Source organism: Peromyscus eremicus, chromosome 3 (assembly GCF_949786415.1).
Source record: "Peromyscus eremicus chromosome 3, PerEre_H2_v1, whole genome shotgun sequence".
NCBI classification, from domain to species: domain Eukaryota; kingdom Metazoa; phylum Chordata; class Mammalia; order Rodentia; family Cricetidae; genus Peromyscus; species Peromyscus eremicus.
In genome coordinates this window covers 95,794,496-95,813,695 of record NC_081418.1, presented here as the reverse complement: position 1 = coordinate 95,813,695, position 19,200 = coordinate 95,794,496, and the positions used below count along the sequence as shown (strand labels likewise).

The following is a 19,200-nucleotide window of genomic DNA, read 5'->3' as shown; positions in this document are numbered from 1 at the left end:
CAAAACCTGGAAAACAAAAGCAATGATATAAATAAGTTATATGATTAGTAGTGCTATTCTAAGTTTATGGTTTTAGGAGAAGGAGATTCTCATGTCAGATGGACAATAAGAAGGTAGTTTGGACTTTTTTAATTCTCTCATTGTAATGTCCTTGTTTGGGGGACACAAATGCCTCCAATTTGCTCTTCTGTAAATTATTTTGTGCTCTAAAACTATGTAGCTTTCTCTTTGTTTTCTAATGAAATTTTTGGAGTTGATCTAAGGTATAAGGAAAAAACACTTACGAAGGTCTTTTGTACTAAAACTTTGGTTAGAAGTCTAAAAGGCGATATTTATTAACCTCATTAATCTCTAGTAGTATCTTTGTAAAGGAGATGTTTTAAACAATCTTTAACATGAGGAAATGTTTTGGGTGGTAACTTGTAAGTGGTGCAGGACTGACTCGGAATCTTGAGGTTAACTGACTGTACCATTCCTTGTACATTTTGATTCTGTCAAAATCTCTCTATTAGGTACCATAAAAGTGTTAGTAACCATAGCAGGTACCAAGACGGGAGATAAAGAGACTCTGATTATAAGGAAAATTAAGATGATTGATTTAAATATCCTATTTAGAGTGGCTCCTTTGGAAGTCCATCTGTGGAGGATGGTTTAAAACTATGGTGGCTGAGACACAGAAATCATGAGTGCAGGGTTACCCTGGATTACATAGAAATACCCTGAGTTGGAGGGTGGGTAGACTTTTCAATGAAGTGGCCTCTTAAGAGCTCTTGATATGTCACATACTGAGACCACATGCTGAGCTTTGTGTTGGGCAGTAAGGGGCAGATGTTGCTGGTTTTCTTTGCTTATGTAGTCATTGAAAAATGACCAGTTTCACAATTTTTAAATATCAACTGTTTGTGATTTCTCTCCAGCCTGGAACCTAAAGCTTAGTTTAGGACGTGACTATGGATACTCCATTTCAGAATTAAATGAGGACGACAGGAGGAAAGTAGAAGAGATAAAGGCCAAGTTGTTTGGTCATGGAAGAGCAACTCACGTGTCTGAGGTATAAAAGAAACCTAGAAATGAAAACTGAAACTGAAACCAAGGACAGTAGAAATTAGAGCTCTTAGTTGGCATTGATGACTCCAGAGGAGTTGCTGATAATCTTGGGGTAAACTTTTATTAGAGTCTTAATTCTCTAAAAGTTAAGATTGAAGGACTAGATTCTATAAGTTTGGATTAATTCCAAATTATCATAGTAGTAAAACAAGAATTGAGTTGTTTTGCTGATTTATTTTTGTTTTTTGTTTAATTATTTACGACAAGGTTTCTCTGTGTAGCCTTGGCTATCCTGGAACTCACTTTGTAGACTAGGCTAGCCTTGAACTCAGAGATCACTGCTTCTGCCCTCCTGAGTGCTGGGATTAAAGGCATGTGCCACCATGCCTGGCTTGCCAATGTAATTTTACAATTGAGAGGTTAAACGTCTCCTTTACATCTTGCAATTCAGGTGGAAACTCAGTTTCAGAAGTATGTATTTTAAGAATAGAGTTAAAGTAGTTTTATCTAAGAGCAGCTTTCCTTTTAAATGTTTGTTTTCTTCCTTTAGTGAGCCATTTCTTGAATAGACGTACTTATCTAAAGAGAAGTTAATTCCTGTGTTTACAGAACATTAACAGATGCCATTGAGCTTAGCATGTGCACTTTAATCTCAGGATTGGAGAGGCTTAGGCCAGAGATGGCAAGTTCAAGGCTATTTAATAAGATTGTTATCTCAAAAAACAAACCAAGGGCTGGAGAGATGTCTCAGAGGTTAAGAGTACTGGCAGCTCTTCCAGAGGTCCTGAGTTTAATTCCCAGCCACCACATTTTAGCTCACAACCATTTATGATGAGATCTAGTGCCCTCTTCTGGTATGCAGGCAGAACACTGTATACATAAGAAATAAATAAATCTTTAAAACAAATAAAACAAAACAAAAAAACAACCAAACCAACACCGCTCCTACCCCTGACAAATGCCATTGAAATGTTCTGGATCTCCTTCCTTAGCTATGTCTATATTTCTTATTCTGACATGTGTTGACTCTCTGTTCTTCGGTATGCTTTTGAATTTTACATAGAACCAGCATGATATGGGACTGGAGAAAAGCTCAATGGTAAGAGCAATTGTTGTCTTTGAGACAGGGTCTGGCTGTCCTGGAACTTACTTTATAGATCAAACTGGCCTCTGCCTCCCAAGTGCTGGGATTAAAGGCATACACCACTGTGCCCAGCCAATGTCTTGCAAAGTTTTAATGATCGATCCCAGTCATGACATTGGCTTTAATACAGTCAGGATACTGAAAACCGGTAGTTCACAAACTAAGGCTGTCATAGCTACATCCATGCTGCTCCTCCCACCTCTTTTGTATGTAACACCTGTCAACCACCTGTCTTGTCTTCATTTCTGTTTTGTAATATCAAAAATATCATAAAAATGAAGTCATTTTTGTATGGCTTTTTTTTATTCAGAATAACTGAAATATTTGAGTTAAGAAGAATTGTTTAGAAACTCATAGGGTATTACTTTTATCAATAGCTTTCATTTTGTGTTGCTGTGGATGCCCCATAGTATGTTTAAATATTCACCTGTGAAGAACATTTTAGTGGTTTCTCAATCTTGGGCTTTATAAACAAAAGTTGCCTAATATTCATGTTGCTTTCTGTGGGAATTTGCATTTATTTCTGTGATGTCAGTGTCCAGGAGCTTAATTTGGGTTATGTGGTAGCCATGTCATTTAAGGGTAAGTGATCCACTTACCCCGTATCCTCAGCAGCATTTGGTATTGTCATTGTTTTAGCCGTTCTGCTAGGTTTGTAGTGAAACTTAACACACACACACACACACACACACACACACACACACACACTTTTGTTTATGTGAATGTGCTTGCATGTTTATGTGTACATGCAGGTGCCCATGGAGGCTAGAGGGTATTGTATCCCCTGGAGCTGATAACGGAGCCTTGGTCCTCTAAAGAGAAGTTAATTCCTGTGTTTACAAGAGCAGTAAGTGCTCTTAACCACTGAGCCATCCCTCCAGCCCCTAGAGCAACTTTATTGTGGGTTTTTTGTTGTTTGCTTATTTTTTGTTTTGTTTCGTTTTTTATTATTTATTTATTTATTTATTTATTTATTTATTTATTTATTTATTTATTTTTTGAGACAGTGTTTCACTAAGAAGTAGCTCTGGCTATCCTGGAACTCACTGTGTAAACCAGGCTAGCCTCAAACTTACAGAGATCTGTAACAAGAATCATAAAAGGTCTTATAATAAAAAACCCAGAGACAGTTATTGGGGTGAAAGCTGAAAGATCAGAGAAGCAGAATAGCCAGCCACTAGCTTACCTCTACAAAATCCTTAGCTTCAAGAAAGCAAGTTCCTATTTTCTCACACCGTATATACCTTTCTGTGTCCTGCCATATTACTTCCTGGGATTAAAGGTGTGTGTCACCACTGCCTGGTTCTGTTTCTCTTATGTAGCCTGGTGTGGCCTTGAACCCAGAGAGATCCATACAGATTAAAAAGATATGTGCCACCACTGCCTGACCTCTATGTCTAATTTAGTGGTTGGCTCTGTCCTCTGATTCCCAGGCAAGCTTTATTGGGGCACACAATATATCACCACAGAGATCTGTCTACCTTTGCCTCCTAAGTATTTGTTGTGGTTTTGATTTACATTTTCCTAATTTTTTTGATGTTGAACATTTTTTTCATTTCCCTGTTTCTCATTTTTATGTCGTATTTATTGACATATCTTTGTGTCCCCTTTTTTTGTTGTCTGTTTGCATGTGTGTTGTGCTGGGGATCAAACTTATACCATCATACATGGTAGGGAAGCACTTGACCTGACACTCAGTCCCACTGCTGAGTTTTGAGTTTTGTTTTTGCTTTTTGTTTTGTTTTGTTTTGTTTTGGTGTATGTATGTGTGTGTTTTCTTTTTTAGGATTTATTTATTTACTATCACTACTACTACTACTACTACTACTACTACTACTACTACTACTACTACTATTGGTTTCTTGAGACAGGGTTTTTCTGCATAGCCTGGCTGGCCTGAAACTTGCTCTGTAGACTAGGCTGGCCTCAAACTCAGAGAATTGCCTACTTCTGCTTCCCGAGTGCTGGAATTAAAGGTGTGCACCACTACATACCGCTATTTTTAGTATTTTTAACTATGTATAAATGTGTGTGTCTGCATGTAGGCATGTTACATGAATGCGGGTGCCTTTGGAGGCCAGAGGCATTGAACCCTGGAGCTGAAGTTACAGAATGTTGGGACCTGCCTGATGTGGGTGCTGGGAACTGAACATGGGTCCTCTGAAGGAGCAGCCAGTGATGGAGAGCCATCTCTCCAGCTCCAAGTAGAACAATGTTAAGAGTTTCCTAAGTGCTGTTCATTATCATGAGCCATTTTATCCTGTAAAGTTTTGTTTTTCCTGCTGTTCCTTTGACCTGTCTTATAGACAGATGAGATGGCCTTCATGGTTATTTTTAGCTTGGATATAAAACTGATCAGTATATGACTTTGGATTACTTTATGTGGGAAACTATTTGTATCTTCTAGGGCTTACGGAGTCCACGGGGAATAGGGTGTGTGCCCGAGGCTGTATGCAGTCACATTGTTATTGAGAGCCATGAGAAAGGATGTTTCAGGACTCTAACTGCTGAACAACCACGACCAGACAGCCGCCATTCTGTTTTCCGATCTGTTGAACCTTCAGACGTAACTAGAGGACAACGGAACCCATCGTCATGGAGAGGCAGGCACATCAACCTTTCCAGATCAATAGATCAGAGCAATACCCGTTTTAAAGTTTGGAATTCCTTTCAGTTACAGAGTCATCCCCCATTTCAAAAACTTGCACCAGATGACATCAAAATTAGCAAGGGTGTTGGAATGCCATTCCATGCATGCATGGACCCCCAGCCATTGGGGTTAGTAGAACCTACTTGTGTGCCAGCTAAAGAAATGGATTTTCCTTCCTCATCACAAATACTTCCCCCTGAACCCAAGAAGCAGTTCACTACCTCCATCACTTTTTCTTCTCACGGACACTCTAAGTACATTTCTGATACCTCTGTTTTTAAGGTTGGTGTTACTGAAGGTAGCCAATGTACTGGACCATCTTTAGGAGTATTTAAGTCTCATATCCCTGAAGAGCAGATTTCTCCTAGAGATCTTAAACAGAAAACCTCTTCCCCTTCATCACTTAAAAGGCATAGTCATTCACCAGTGACTATTTTAGCTGAAGGTAGTAAGCAAAGGCAAAAATTACCTGTTGATTTTGAGCATTCTCATCAAAAAGGAAAACTCTTAGAAAGATCAGATTTTAAAGCCAGTCATTCTGAACCCAGTGTCAGTGCAAACTACAGCAGTTTCAAGGGAGTTCAGTTTTCTGGTAAGGATACCATTATTAGCCCAGACAAACTAAGTCCTACACTAGAAGTAAAAGAGAAGAATGTAACTATAATTCCTGATCTTCCTTCTTGCATTCTTCTTGAACAACGAGAGCTCTTTGAACAAAGCCACACCCCACATACAGATCACCAGATGAGAAAATACTCTTCTCCCTTTTGTCCAGACATTGCTTCTTGCATTTTTCTTGAACAGCGAGAACTCTTTGAGCAAAGCAAAGCCCCACATGTAGATCATGAAAACAGAGAAGACCATTCTTTCTTTCCTAAGCACCAGGATTGTATAGTTGCAGATCTTCCTTCTCCCGATTTTCTTGATCAGCAGCAATGCAAATCCCCAGATATAGACGACCACATGAGAAAACAGCAGTTCCCTCTTTGTCAAGGTCAGGATTGGGTAGTAGAAAAGATTCAGCATATACCTCAATCTCACTTTTCTAATATGGTAAATGTTGAAGCCAAGGTCAGTAATTTGATCTCCCAGTCAGCCCCTGACCACTGTACAGCTGCATCTACTTTACCTTCGAATAGAAAAGCACTTTCATGTGTTCGTATAACTCTTTGTCCCAAGACTGCTTCCACGTTGGATAGTGGAACCTTAGATGAAAGGTTTCATTCATTGGATCCTGCTTCTAAAACAAGGATTAATAGTGAGTTTAACTTTGATCTTCGAACTATATCTTCAAGGTCATTGGAACCAACCTCCAAATTACTGACCTGTGAACCTATAGCACAGGATCAAGAATCTTTAGGTTTTCTAGGACCTAAATCTCCACCGGACTTGCAAGTCGTACAGTCTTCTCTTCCAGATAGTAAGACTATTTCTCAGGACTTGAAAACCAAACCTCCTCAGAATAGCCAGATAGTAACCTCAAGGCAAACACAAGTGAACATTTCAGATTTGGAAGGATATTCCAAACCAGAGGGGACTCCAGTATCTGCAGATGGGTGAGTCACTGTGATAACAGGCAAACTGATGGAATGTATAACAAAGGATTTAAAATAGTTAAGGAAATGGAAAGACTGGGGTGGGGGTGAGGGCAGAGGGCAGTGTGATTTCTTTATAGGAGATTGAATCTAACCTGTCTGATAGAAGTCTTTTAAGAGGTATATAAATAAGTGAACACGTGAAGTAACATGAAGAGCTTTTTGTAAGATTTGACATCAGATTTAAGAAATCTAAAACTTTGAAAAGAACCTTTGGTCATCCATTGGTACAATTTACTACTTCTTTTTATGTTGGAGATGCACTGACGATTTCCTGGGAGGTTGAAATATAAGTGGGGAGAGATTTATTTTGGTCATGGTTTTAGAGGGGGGTCAGCTGATGTTTGCTTGCTTCAACATCATATTATATAGCTATAAGAGGATAAGGTGGAAGAACCTCCAAGAAAATGCCCCCAGTGATGTAATTTCTCCAATTATTCTCCACCTTGAACAGTTCTACCATCTCCCAGTAGTCTGTTCATATTTTGAATCCATCAGTAATTTAAACTATTCTTAGATCAGAGTTGTCATGATCTAATTAGCTCTGCAAATACCCTCAGATACATCCCGTCATTTCTCAGTCCATTTAAGTTCACAGTCATGATTAACTTGCATATGCTCTTTGTATTTCTCTCCTCTTTCTAGCTCATGATTTCTCTATTACATTATTTACAAGAGATTTAAAAAATTCCCCATCACTTTAGCCAGCACAGCAGTAAAAAATACCATTATAGTGTTTCTGGATGTGAAGCCTCTCTTGTGTTACAGGAATGGAAACTGAATTTATGGACAGGTTAATAGGTTTGTCTTATTCGGCCTAATATTAGTAATTCATCACTGATTTAGTTTTCCCTTCATAAATCTTTTATGGCTAAAGAGAATTACCTGTGTGTTAATTGTTAAGAAGGTAGGATACTACAGTGGAAAGCCCAAGGCTTGGGAAGGAGGAAGGGGAAGTGTTTATTTAAAATCTACTGGCATAAGTGACATTGATATACAATCTCATCTAGTCTTCATGACAACTTGATTCCGTGATTGACTGGGAAAACAACACGCTAACATTGCCCCGTGTGCCAAATGTTGCTGATGAGAGGAGCCTGGCTCAGTAGCAGCTTATTTAAGCAAAGCAAGAACTTGCTTTCCTGCATAGATGTGTCTTGCACATGCTTTAACACAACTTAAATTTCTTGTGGATGAACTTTCTTTCATTCACAGTTTTGGGTAAATCATTTAATTTCTTTGGCACTCTTATTAGGAGATGTACAAGAAAAAGGCCCTTTACAAAGCTGAAGTGATTAAGAACTAGATTTGAGTAAAAAAAATCCAAGATGCCAGCCTCTGTCTTGAATATTATAAATCATGGGAAGTGATGGATATTTTTTATAATGCTTAGAAATTCAAAGTATAGCAAATTTGTATACAGTATTCATTATACCCTTCAAGGTTTGAAATAAAACTTAATGCAGCTGAATTCCTTTAAAATTGAGATAAAACTATGAATGAGAAGAAAATAAATTATTGCAAATATGAACTAGTAAAGATGCTGTTTATTGAGAATGTACTGAACGCTGAGCTTCATGGTGAATATTTATACTGCATGTACTTACAATCTTAGAGGTAGATACCATTAATCATTAACTCAATTTCTGGTTTTTAAACCTTGAAAATTAGAGAAATTGTTTTTGTGGTCGGGGGGTGGGGGGTGGGTAGTGCTGCTGGAAAAGTGCTTGCCTTGAAAGTGCGAGGACCTGATTTGATCTCTAGTACCCATGCTAAAAGCCAGACATCCAGGTGGTCATGTGTAGTCCCAGCATTGTGGTTGCAGAGACAGATCTTGGGACTTGTTGGCCAACCAGCCTGACCTACTGTATTACTTTAGCTTAAGTCAGTGAGAGGGTTAGGAGCTATGACATCCAGTAACAGCTGAACAAATCTGGAGCTTGCATTTGGGTTTGTCAATAGCGTAAATACTATGCTCTATACAAAAGAAAGGAGGTTCTTAAGAGAAATGGCTAATTCCAGGCTGGAGTGGGAATAGGGCAAAGCTCTGAAAATCACTCTCAGAAACTGAATAACTTAAGCACTGAATTACAACTCGAAGTATGAAAGAGATATTCCTGAGTCTATACTGATATAAATAATTAAAAAGAGGAAAAAAGCGAATGGAATAGGCCAATAATACTTCCTTACAGATGAATAACATCAGGGAAAGAGGTTTATGCAGGCTGAGCTGCGAGTATACAGTTCATCATGGTGGGGAAGGCACAGTGACTGAAATGGCTGGAATTATGACTGCAGGAATTTGTGAGGGGGCTTGTTGCATCTCAGCAGACCAGGGAGAAGAGAGACTTAGGCTGGAAGTAGGGCCGGCTACAACTGCCAGTGCTTGCTCCCCCATCTACCAGTGAGGAACCACTTTCTAAAGGTTCTACAACCTCCCAACAGTGGCCATTGGCTGGGACTAGGGACCAAATTAGAGGCATTTTACATCTAAATGCTAACATTCTCCCATAATTAAAAATTGTATTTTGTATTTTATATATTAGACTATTTACCTGCATGTATGTGTGTGTACTGTGTGTCCAGTGCCTCCAGAGGCCAGAAGAAGTAGTGCTAGATCCCCTAGAGCTGGAGTCACAGTGGTTATGAGGCACTGTGTAGGTGCTGGGAACCTAACCTGTGTCCTCTGGCAGAGCAGTAGGTGCTTTAACCACTGAGCTGGCTCTCCCATTCTCCTTATCTTTAAATTTTTTATGGTTGCTTGGTTATCCTGGTACTAGCAAGATGGTTTCGTGCTCAAAATTTGGTTCTCTTCATACCAAGAGAATTTGAAAAGAAGTTTATCATTCACACAAAAGAATCTCAGGGAGATCTGGCCATAAGTAGGTCTGGACTAATTTGACCAAAGCAAACGAAGTGAGTTGTGCTAATAGTAGCTAGAGCAGAAGACATACAAGGGCCTAAGTTTCTTGCTGGTACCAAAGGAAACAGACTTTTTTGCCAGCTTCTCCAGCTAAGGGACCAAAGTGGGAAAGGAGGGAAAGTCTTAAAAGGAGTTGGTGATCAAACATCAGAAATGGAGGGAAACTATTACTGGTTGCAGAGATCACTGTCTACATCCTTAATTCATTATATCCTATGTCGATATGGTTGCCTAATATTTAAGGCTTTTTTATAGCTCTGCTCATGAGAGAAGTATTCTCTTGTAAACTTCCAGGCTTGAACTGACTTCCTGAAAGTATTGATAATCTGAAGATTTGGAGTTAGTTTTGTACAGTTATTAGAATTCATCAATGAAATTGTCATAGATGGGAGTTTTTATTATTGGTTCAATTTGTTTAATGCATGTGACTATACAGATTTTTTTTTCTCATGACAGTTTTGAAAAAATACTTTTTGAAAATTTTGTCTTATTCTAAGTTGACATGGTGATATCCTGTTGTGATATTAGCTTCTTTTTTTTTTATTTCTGATATTGGTAATCTCATCGTTCTTGTTAAGGTTTTAAAATATGAGTTTTGGTAAGCCCTCTCTAGTGTGTGTTTTCACTTGGTTAATTTCTACTTTTATCTTTATCTTCTATTTTGCATCTGGAATTTGTTTTTCTACCTTCTTGAGAGTAAACAATTTTAATGTATTCATTTTTTGATAATTTTTAGCATTTTTCTAATATGTTTATAGAGAGTTTTTATGTAGTTTTCAGTTTCTTCTTTGTCCCATTGACTGGTGCTCTGTGTTTCTTAACTGCATTGTGATCATGGTGATTACTCTGAATGACCTCACTATATTTAAGTTCAGAATTGCTTCATGATATTTTATTTTGATCAGTGTGTGGTTGAAAAGATTGTGTGTTCTGCTGTTGCTCTGTGGGGTAGAGAACAATCTGGTTTAGCTTGTCCGGTGAGCTGTTGAATCTTTCCCTTTGCTGTATTTGTCTGCTTGTTAATCAGCACATGAGAGGAGCATATTACATGATAGCATGGAGTCACACTTCCAGGCATGGTTTTCTTATTTCTCTCCTTCCTTTGATTTAATTTTTAATTTTTATTTTTTTTGAGTAAGTTCTCCTTCTACTTAGTCATTTGAGAAGGAGTTGTTGACCTGCCCCACCACTTAATATGACACATTCTCATTTCCTTAAAGATCTTCTACAAAATGACAAAACACCCAGGCTGGGAAATTAACACTGCTTCATTACAGCTGTTATTCTAACTCCTCTACTTCTCCTAGTGTCTTTCATAGCAAAAGAAACAATCCAGAATTACATGTTGTATTAGTTATTATGTGTGTTTAATATCCTTTCCTTTGAAGTTGTTTCTTCAGTGGTTTCTTACTTTTGTTTCTTTCTTTCTTTCTTTCTTTCTTTCTTTCTTTCTTTCTTTCTTTCTTTCTTTCTTTTTTTTTTGTTTGTTTGTTTGTTTTTGAGACAGGGTCTCTCTACATAGCCCAGGCTGTCCTGAAACTGACTATGTAGACCAGGCTGGCCTGGAATACGGAGAGATCTGCCTGCCTCTGCCTCCTGAATGTTGGGAGTAAAGGCGTGCTCTACCATGCCCAGCTTCAGTACTTTCTTGATGTTTGTAACCTTGACACACTTAAGATTTTATAAAACAATTATTTTGTGAAATGTTTTTTAATTTGAGTTTTCTGATGATTACATTTCTGTTACTTTATGTAACACAAATTATGTTGACCTTCATTACATCCTATCATGTTGCACAGTTTTGATTTCCCATAGTTGAAAACCATTATTTTAATTGCTTAATAAGGTTGTGGCAGCTACTTGTTACCATTGTAAAGTTAGTCTTTTCTCCTATGTAATTGAATATTTTACGTAAGATATTTTGAAATTAAATAAATTCTTGCTACTTAGCAAATTCAGCTTATTGTTTATACCTATACCTAATCATGCTTTCTTATCTTACTGAGTAGTTTATGATTTACTGTTTTTATTTTTCTTTTTTTAAGACAAGTTCTCACTGTGTAGCTCTGGCTGTCCTAGAGCTTAGTATGTAGACCAGCCTGGTCTTGAACTTACAGAGATCTCTCTGCCTCTGTTCCCAGAGTGCTGGAATTAGAGGTGTGTACCACTACACCCAGCCCTCTTTGTTCTTGATATAGAATCTTCTCTGTATCCAGGCCAGCTTCACACTTGTAATCATCCTGCCTCACATATGGGGTTCCCAGTGTGTGCCGTGAGCCCTGGCTGTCGCTGCTCCTTTGCTTTTTCCTTTTTATCTGAAGTAGATATCAGGAAAGCACAAAAATAGTCAAGAAAGCTGAATGTGGTGGCTCAGGCCTATAATCCCAGCATTCTGGAGGCCAGGGCAGATGGATTGTCATGAATTCCAAGCCAGCTTGGCCTATGTATTTAGTTACAGAGTAAAACTCTTTCAAAGAAACCAAAATAAATAAATAATAAGTAGAATTTAAAAAAAAAGAAAGTAAAAGTTCTGAACTGTCCTCAGTGTCCATTACTCAGTTTTCCTGCTGGTAGTATCTTACATAATTGAAGTGTAGTATCAAAACCAGTAAATTGACATTACCAAAATACAGCTGTTAGATTACAAACCTTAACCAGATTTTGCCATTGTTTAAAATGTACTCGGTGTTTTGTTTAAGGTGTTTGTGTTTAGTTCTATGAAATTTGTTCACCTATACAGATTACTGTAACCACCATTGTAAGCATGGTACAAGAATATAGTGTTCTTATGCTACCACTCGATGTTCTTCCACTCCCCTCTTCACAGCCCTCTTTACCTCTTGTGATCAAGTGACCTGCTTCCTGTTACATCATTCTGTCCTTCTGTGAATGCTGTTCAAATGGAATCATACAGCACTGCAGCCTTTTGAGATGGGCTGTCCCCTCCCTCTCTCCATTCTTCCTTTCCTGTTGTTGTTCTTAATGTCTGAGGTCGAACTCGCACATGTAAGCACTCTACCAGTGAGCAATACTCCCCAGCCTTCTTTTAACAAAAATTAATAATACTATGTTCCATTTAACTTAATGCATCTCAAATATTATTTTAACATGTTATCAATAAAGTTATTTCTTTACATGCAGTCTCAAAAACTCAATGACTTCAGGTGATTTTTTTAAAAATATTTTTATTTATTTTATGTGTGTATGAATGTTTTGTCTGCATGTATATCTGTTTGCCTCATGTATGCCTGTTGCTTGTGGAGGTCAGAAGAGGGCATTGGATCCCTTGGAACTGAAGTGACTGTGGTTATGAGTCATCATGTGGGTGTTGGGAATTGAACCTTGGTTCTCTGCAAAAGTGGCCAGTGCTCTTAACCACTGAACCATCTCTCCAGCCCTGCCTTCAGATGATTTTAAGTGTTTCTAATCATGTGCAAACAGTGCTTCCCCTCCTTTCCTAGTGATAGGAATCAAACATATGGCCTTGTGCTAGGCAAGTGCTCCACCACTGAGCTGCACTCCCAGTCATTACTTGATCTTTAATAGCAACTAAAATAATTCTGCAGTCTCTACTTTGAATGTTTTGTTCTCTAATCACCATGTCATTAGAGTTCATCATCTGCTTCTACTTAAAATAGACCCTGCCAAGTAAAACCAGTTCCTTTACATGGATGTTAAAGTAAGCAAAGAGCAATGGAAAATGCCTTCTTCACCCATTTCAGTAAGCCTATCCAGGAAGTGCAAAATTAATCCCAGAACTCTCTTGACCTCTGCATTCTCATAAGGGGAAATGCAGTATTGTGAAATTGATAAAACTAGGGAAAATTCATTCTCTGCTGCTTAGAAGCATAGTGTCTCCAAGAATCTGTCCTCTGAGCTTGTATCCATGAGTGTGGCAGGAAAGCACAGAATCACAATCCCCCCCCCCCCCCAGCACCTAAACTGATGCTAGAATTGCAGACCGTGCCATTGGAGGCAATGTGGTGATTTGTGGTAGGATGTCTAATTAGCAGTGATCTCTGAATCAGGAGACCATCCAATCAGTTCATGCAGCCAGTGGCTGATTCTTCAATCAGCTGCTGTTGAAAAGCAGCAGTTGATTTACTCAATGGCTAACTGATTAACCATGAATGCAGTCAGTAGCTAGTGTGATAAGTGGAACTAATCAGTAGTTGAGCAAACCAATGACTGTTCTAATCAGTGACTGGTCCTGTCAGTGGCTGATCCTGATGGATCTGATCAGATGTTGACCCACTTGGCAGTTGATATAATTAGTAGATGATTTAGTTTACTTTTTATACCCAGGGTCACGGATATCTGGGTATCTTAGATTTCTACTGCAGTGATTAAACACCATGGTTAAAAGCTACTTAAGGAGGAAAGGGTTTATTTCAGCTTACAGTTCCATATCACAGTTCATCTTTGAGAGGAGTCAGGACAGGAACTCAAGCAGGGCAGGAACCTGATGCAGAGGCCATGGAGGAGTGCTGTAATTGGCTTGTTCCCCTTGGCTTGCTCAGTCTACTTTCTTATGACACTCAGGGGTGGTATTACCCACAATGATCTGAAAGCCCCCCTCTCCCAACGATCACTAATTAAGAAAATGTACAGCAGACTTGTCTATAGGCTAATCTTATGGAGGCATTTTCTCTAAAATGTCCTTGTATAACTTCCTATTTTTCTACAAGGGAAGGCTTGTATCTGTCTGGTTAAAGTATCCACAAAAAGAGAGAAGAGATCCTTAAGTCCTCCTTGTTGGAACAGGTGACATAATTGTAAAATCCACTTTCCAGCTTTTCTAGGCAACACAGCCCAGCTTGTATTGTCCTTTTGAATGGCAGCACAGGTAGCCTCACTTGAATCTATATAAATGGTTCTAGCGGTTTAGTTATGTGAGCTAATTGTGCATGTCTGTTACATAAGGAATTGAGCTTAATTGCTTGGCCACCTTTTCTGAAAGTCAGACCTTTATCTATCATCTGTACCCCGGAGACAGGAGATAGTTGAAAGCCTGCCTCCTTCCTCCTCCTTTTTTCTTCCTTTGAGTTTTCTCTGGAGTAGGAGAGAGCAAGTTTGTAGAGAGATAGGTGGGCTCAGATTGAAACCTCACCTCTAGTGTGTTTTGTGCATTTCCTTTGGATTAATCAGCCTCTGTGTAACTTCCTATCATTCTTCTGCCAGTCTCTCCTTCACTCAGTACTTGAATGTTGATTCTACATAGTGGTTACCGTTCAGTGGACAAGCTGTTCTCATCCCGTTTGGGCTTTCATTGATTATATCAGACTACCTTTAACCAGGATTACCCCCCCCCCCATTGAAATGGTTTTGTCTCCTCAGAGTGACTAGGTTCTGAATCCCTATTTTCGACTGTTCTGCATGTAAATATCTCCCTCATCTTGCCCAGGGTTGTGACATCTCATGTTAGGCTCCCCTCTATTTATCCATCCTCGTCCTGTTCAGAATCTGGCTCCAGATGCCAGCCTTCCTCATATTGACATCTTCACCCTGATTTTTGAATCCTAAGCCAAGCTGCCTCCTTACAGCCTATGTAGAAGGTCTGTCTCCCAACCTGTTTAGACCATGGCACCATGATCCCTAAGATCCTGTTTGGCATTTTACTTCCCAAGCCACCCTGCTTTTCTGTATATAAAGTACTTTCCTTATTCTGCTCTAGCTCTACCACTCTGTGTCATACACCCCCGACCCCTGGTGAAGACATTTAACCTATTTCTTAACTTGGTTTTAGCCAAAAGGCTCAGAAATGATCAACACATTTTATTTATTTATTTATTATGTATACAGAGTTCTGTCTACATATATGGCTGCAGGCCAGAAGAGGGCACCAGATCTCATTACAGATGGTTGTGAGCCACCATATGAGTGCTGGGAATTGAACTCAGGACCTCTGGAAGAGCAGCCAGTACTCTTAACCGCTGAGCCATCTCTCCAGCCCCCGTCAACCCATTTCTTTTAGGTGCTGACATCACATTATCAGGCTGGCCCAGCCTCTGTGGAAGCTCCTTTTCTCAATCAGGTTCTGTTAATGCATGAGGGCCACATCTCCATAGGGGTTCTCCTCTGACCCTGCTTGGCTTCTCCTAGCCTGTGATAGACTTCTCCTTGGCATCTTCCTCACCCTTAGGTGCTCTTGACACTTTGTTGTGGGCATCTGTCACCCCACATCTTGCTGGTGGTCACATTGTTGTGATCACTCAGTGGCCTCTTATTCTGATTACCCAATGGCCTTAATATTCAGGGAAGGAAAAGCAAAGGCCAAGGGAAGGGAAGAGAAGAGGAAGCTTGTATTTGGTTGTGTATGCCTGGTGTATCTTTTCCTATTCTTTCACTTTATTACTACCAATAGCCACATAATAAATTGTATCACTGTACACCAAGCATGGTGCCACACACCTATAGTCCCAGCATAAGGAAGTAGAGGCAGGAGGATCAGGAGTTCAAGACCAGGCTCGATGACATAAATAAATTGGAAGCAGAAGAAAAAAAAAAAAGTATCACTTCTGAGTGGCATGTAGTTGAATGTCACTCATTTAAATCTCTGCTAATCCTTATCTTTTAATTGGTATTTGGTTCATTTTGACTTTATATAGTTGAGGTAGTTACTAATATTTATTTTTCTTATATTTTTTAAAATTATTTTTCTTCTACAATTTTCTACATTACTATTGGCTTTCTGTTATATTCCTTTCCTATTATTCTTACATTGGTTACCCTAAAGATTATATTTCCTGGGGTTCGGGAGGTGGCTCAGTAGTTAGAGCAGTGATTGCTCTTCCAAAGAACCCAGATTCAATTCCCAGCACCTGTGTGGCAGCTCAGACCCTTCTCTAACTCCAGTCCCAGGGACTCCGATGTCCTCTTCTGGCCTCCATAGGCAGTGCATTCAACATGCAGGCAAAATACTCAAACACACAAAATGAAATATTTCCTTGGCTTTATAATTTACCTGAGGTTAGTACTCTTCACTTTATACACTTAACCACTTCTGTTTGTGTGTTTGTTGTCATGTACATCTGTTCTACATATTTCAAACCTCATCAGACATGTACTGTTGTCAGTGAATAGCATTTTTATGTGTTTGTATATTATATATAATATAAAACAATATATAACTGTATATGTATTCAGTGTACATCTTTATGTGCATATATATATATAATTACAAACATTCTTTAAATACTTTTTTTCCTACCATTCTGAATTGTGTTAGATCATTTTACTTTAACTTAAAAGATTTTCTGGAGGCTGGGTGGTGGTGGCTCACATCTTTAATCTCAGTGCTCAGGAGGCAGAGGCAGGCAGATCTCTGAGTTTGAGGCCAGCCTGGTCTATGGAGAGAGTTCCAGGACAGCCAAGGTGGTTACACAAGAGAAACCCCGACTTGAAAAACCAAAAGAAAAAAATTTTTTTTTCTGTAGTGTTTTCTAAGGTTGTGTTTCATTTTCTTAGTTTTCATATGTGAATATTTGGAAAATTCTTAACCATTTACTCTGTTGTTGCTGCTGATTTTTGAAGCATGGTCTCATGGTATAGAATTTACTGTGCAATGGAGGATAACTGTGAATTTCTGTTTTTCCTACCTCTACTTTCTGAGTGCTGGGATTATAGGTGTGTGTCATCATATCTAGACTCCATTAACTCTTATGTATTGTTTCTACAATATTTTTCCTCTGCAAATATATTTGTATGGATATTAGTTTATAGAACTTTATCCTTTGACTTTCTGTCGTGTGTTCATCCCATTCTTTTCCTTTCTGATTTTTTTTTAATGGATTTTTCCTGAGTTTTCTATAGTAATCTCTCATTGTCTATGGCATCTGATATAGGATGGCTGAAACTGTAGGTAGTCTTGACCCCTGTATAAACTGTGAACCCTATAAATATGTGCCAATTGCATAGTTTAATTTATAGAGCACAGTAAGATTAGTAACTACTGATCAAGTTGCAATTTTGACTCTGTTAAATATTAATTGAATGTGGCTTCTGTATATTTCTTACTTTCTGTATTATTTTCAGACTTCAGTTGATTGCAGAGAGCCAGATGTAGAAAAGGAAGATTCAAATAATCATTTATAAACCCATCTATGCTGAGATAGAAGGGACTCAACATCTGAATCCCTTTTGAATCTGGTTGGGTTTTTTGTTTATTTTGTTTGATTTGTCTCAAGTTTTGGGTAACTTCTGCTTCATAAATTTTCAGTTCTTATTGTGAAAGTCTCAGCTTCATCTTTAGAGTCTTTGAATTGAGCTCTTAGGATAGGGAAGGTTTCAGGAAGGGCAGAGCTTGCTTTGCTGCGTTTTCGCCTTCTCAGGGGAACTTCTCACAAGGACTCTAAGATTGGGAGTGCTCTTTTGAGTTTTGATTAAGAGTCTGGTGGGCTTTTAATTCCTTAACCTTAAATGTTCGTGCTGTAGATAGCTCCAGATCCTTTTTGACTTAGCAGGGAGACCTTCAGTGTGCTTTTCAGTAGTTTCTTTGTCCAGTGACGGGAATTACTCCTAGTCCGGTGACTGTGTGTGAGATTTTAGTCTGATGTCTTGGCCGGATCTCCTGAACCTCACTAACACTCAGAATTGTCTTCTTGAGAACTCACACTGCTCTATCACCCCAGCCCTCTTGTATTTCACATTGTGTTTAGTTGCTCCTGTGGTCTGAATGCTTCCACCATTCAAAAAAAAAGCATGTCAAACCTTATTCCCTAACAAGATAATTAGAGGTTGGAACACTGGGGTGATAGATATCAGGTCATGGATTGGTTGCTCTTGAATAAAATTAGTGTCTTACACAGGGAACAGGGGAGCTGCCTAGATCCTTATGCCATATAATGGCATAGCAAGCCAAGAGCAGGCCTCTTCCTCTGCACAAAAATCAATTAAAAAATTTTAAGACCTGAATATAGGCTTAAACTTTTGAAACTACTGTAGGAAAATATAGAGGAAGTATTTCAAGACCTAGGCATGCATAGGCTTTGACTTTCTGAATAGGACTCCAGTAGCATAGGTTAGAGCAAGAGTTGACAGACTGTGTTCATAAAGCTTCTGCAGAGCAAAGGAAATACTAACCAAAGTGAAAAGCCGGCATACAGAATGGGAGAAAAATCTTTGCCAGCTATTCATCTGACAGGGACTACTATCTGGAAAATATTAGAAACTCAAAAAAAAAAATAAAATAAACATCAAAACTCTAATTAGCCAATCAAAAAATGGGCAAATGAACAGTTCTCAAGAATCAATACAAATGCTCTATAAATACATAAAAAAATATTCATTGTCTTTAGCCATCAGGAAATACAAATCAAAACTATACTGAGATTCCATCTCACTCTAGTCAGAGTAGCTAATACCAAGAAATAACAACATGCTGGCAAGGATGCATGGGGAAAGAAACTCTTATACAGCATTTGGTGGGAATATACATTTTAAGACAACTGCTGTGGAAGGTAGTGTGACAGTTCCTCAAAAACTAAAATTGTAATACCATATGATCCAACTCTACAAGTTCTGGGAATATACCCAAGGAATCTAAGTCAGTTTACCACAAAGACACTTGCATATTGTGCTGACGGTTGCACTATCTACAGTAGTCAGGTCATCAGATCAGACTAGATGTCTATCAAGAGATAAATGAATAAAGAAAATATGTGGAGTTCTATTCAGCCATAAAGAAAAATGAAGTTATGTCATTTGCAGGAAGATGAATAGCAGTAGAGATCATTAAGCTAGGCTTGAAACAAGCCAGAGTCACAATCACAAATACCACATATATAACTTTCTCTCATACACAGACTCTAGATTTTAAAGCAATATATAGGTTAGGAAAAAC

At 38.6% G+C, this 19,200-nt stretch overlaps 1 protein-coding gene across 5 annotated transcripts in view; it reads left to right on the top strand.

Moving 5' to 3' along the window:
- Alms1 (ALMS1 centrosome and basal body associated protein) overlaps positions 1–19,200 on the top strand; it is a 114,119-nt gene that overhangs the window by 46,888 nt on the left and 48,031 nt on the right. For all 5 annotated transcript variants that reach the window (XM_059258071.1, XM_059258068.1, XM_059258069.1 and 2 more), the window contains 2 exons: positions 918–1,051; positions 4,599–6,397. In XM_059258071.1, coding sequence (XP_059114054.1) covers positions 918–1,051; positions 4,599–6,397 — 1,933 coding nt within the window. The remainder of the gene's footprint in view (positions 1–917; positions 1,052–4,598; positions 6,398–19,200) is intronic.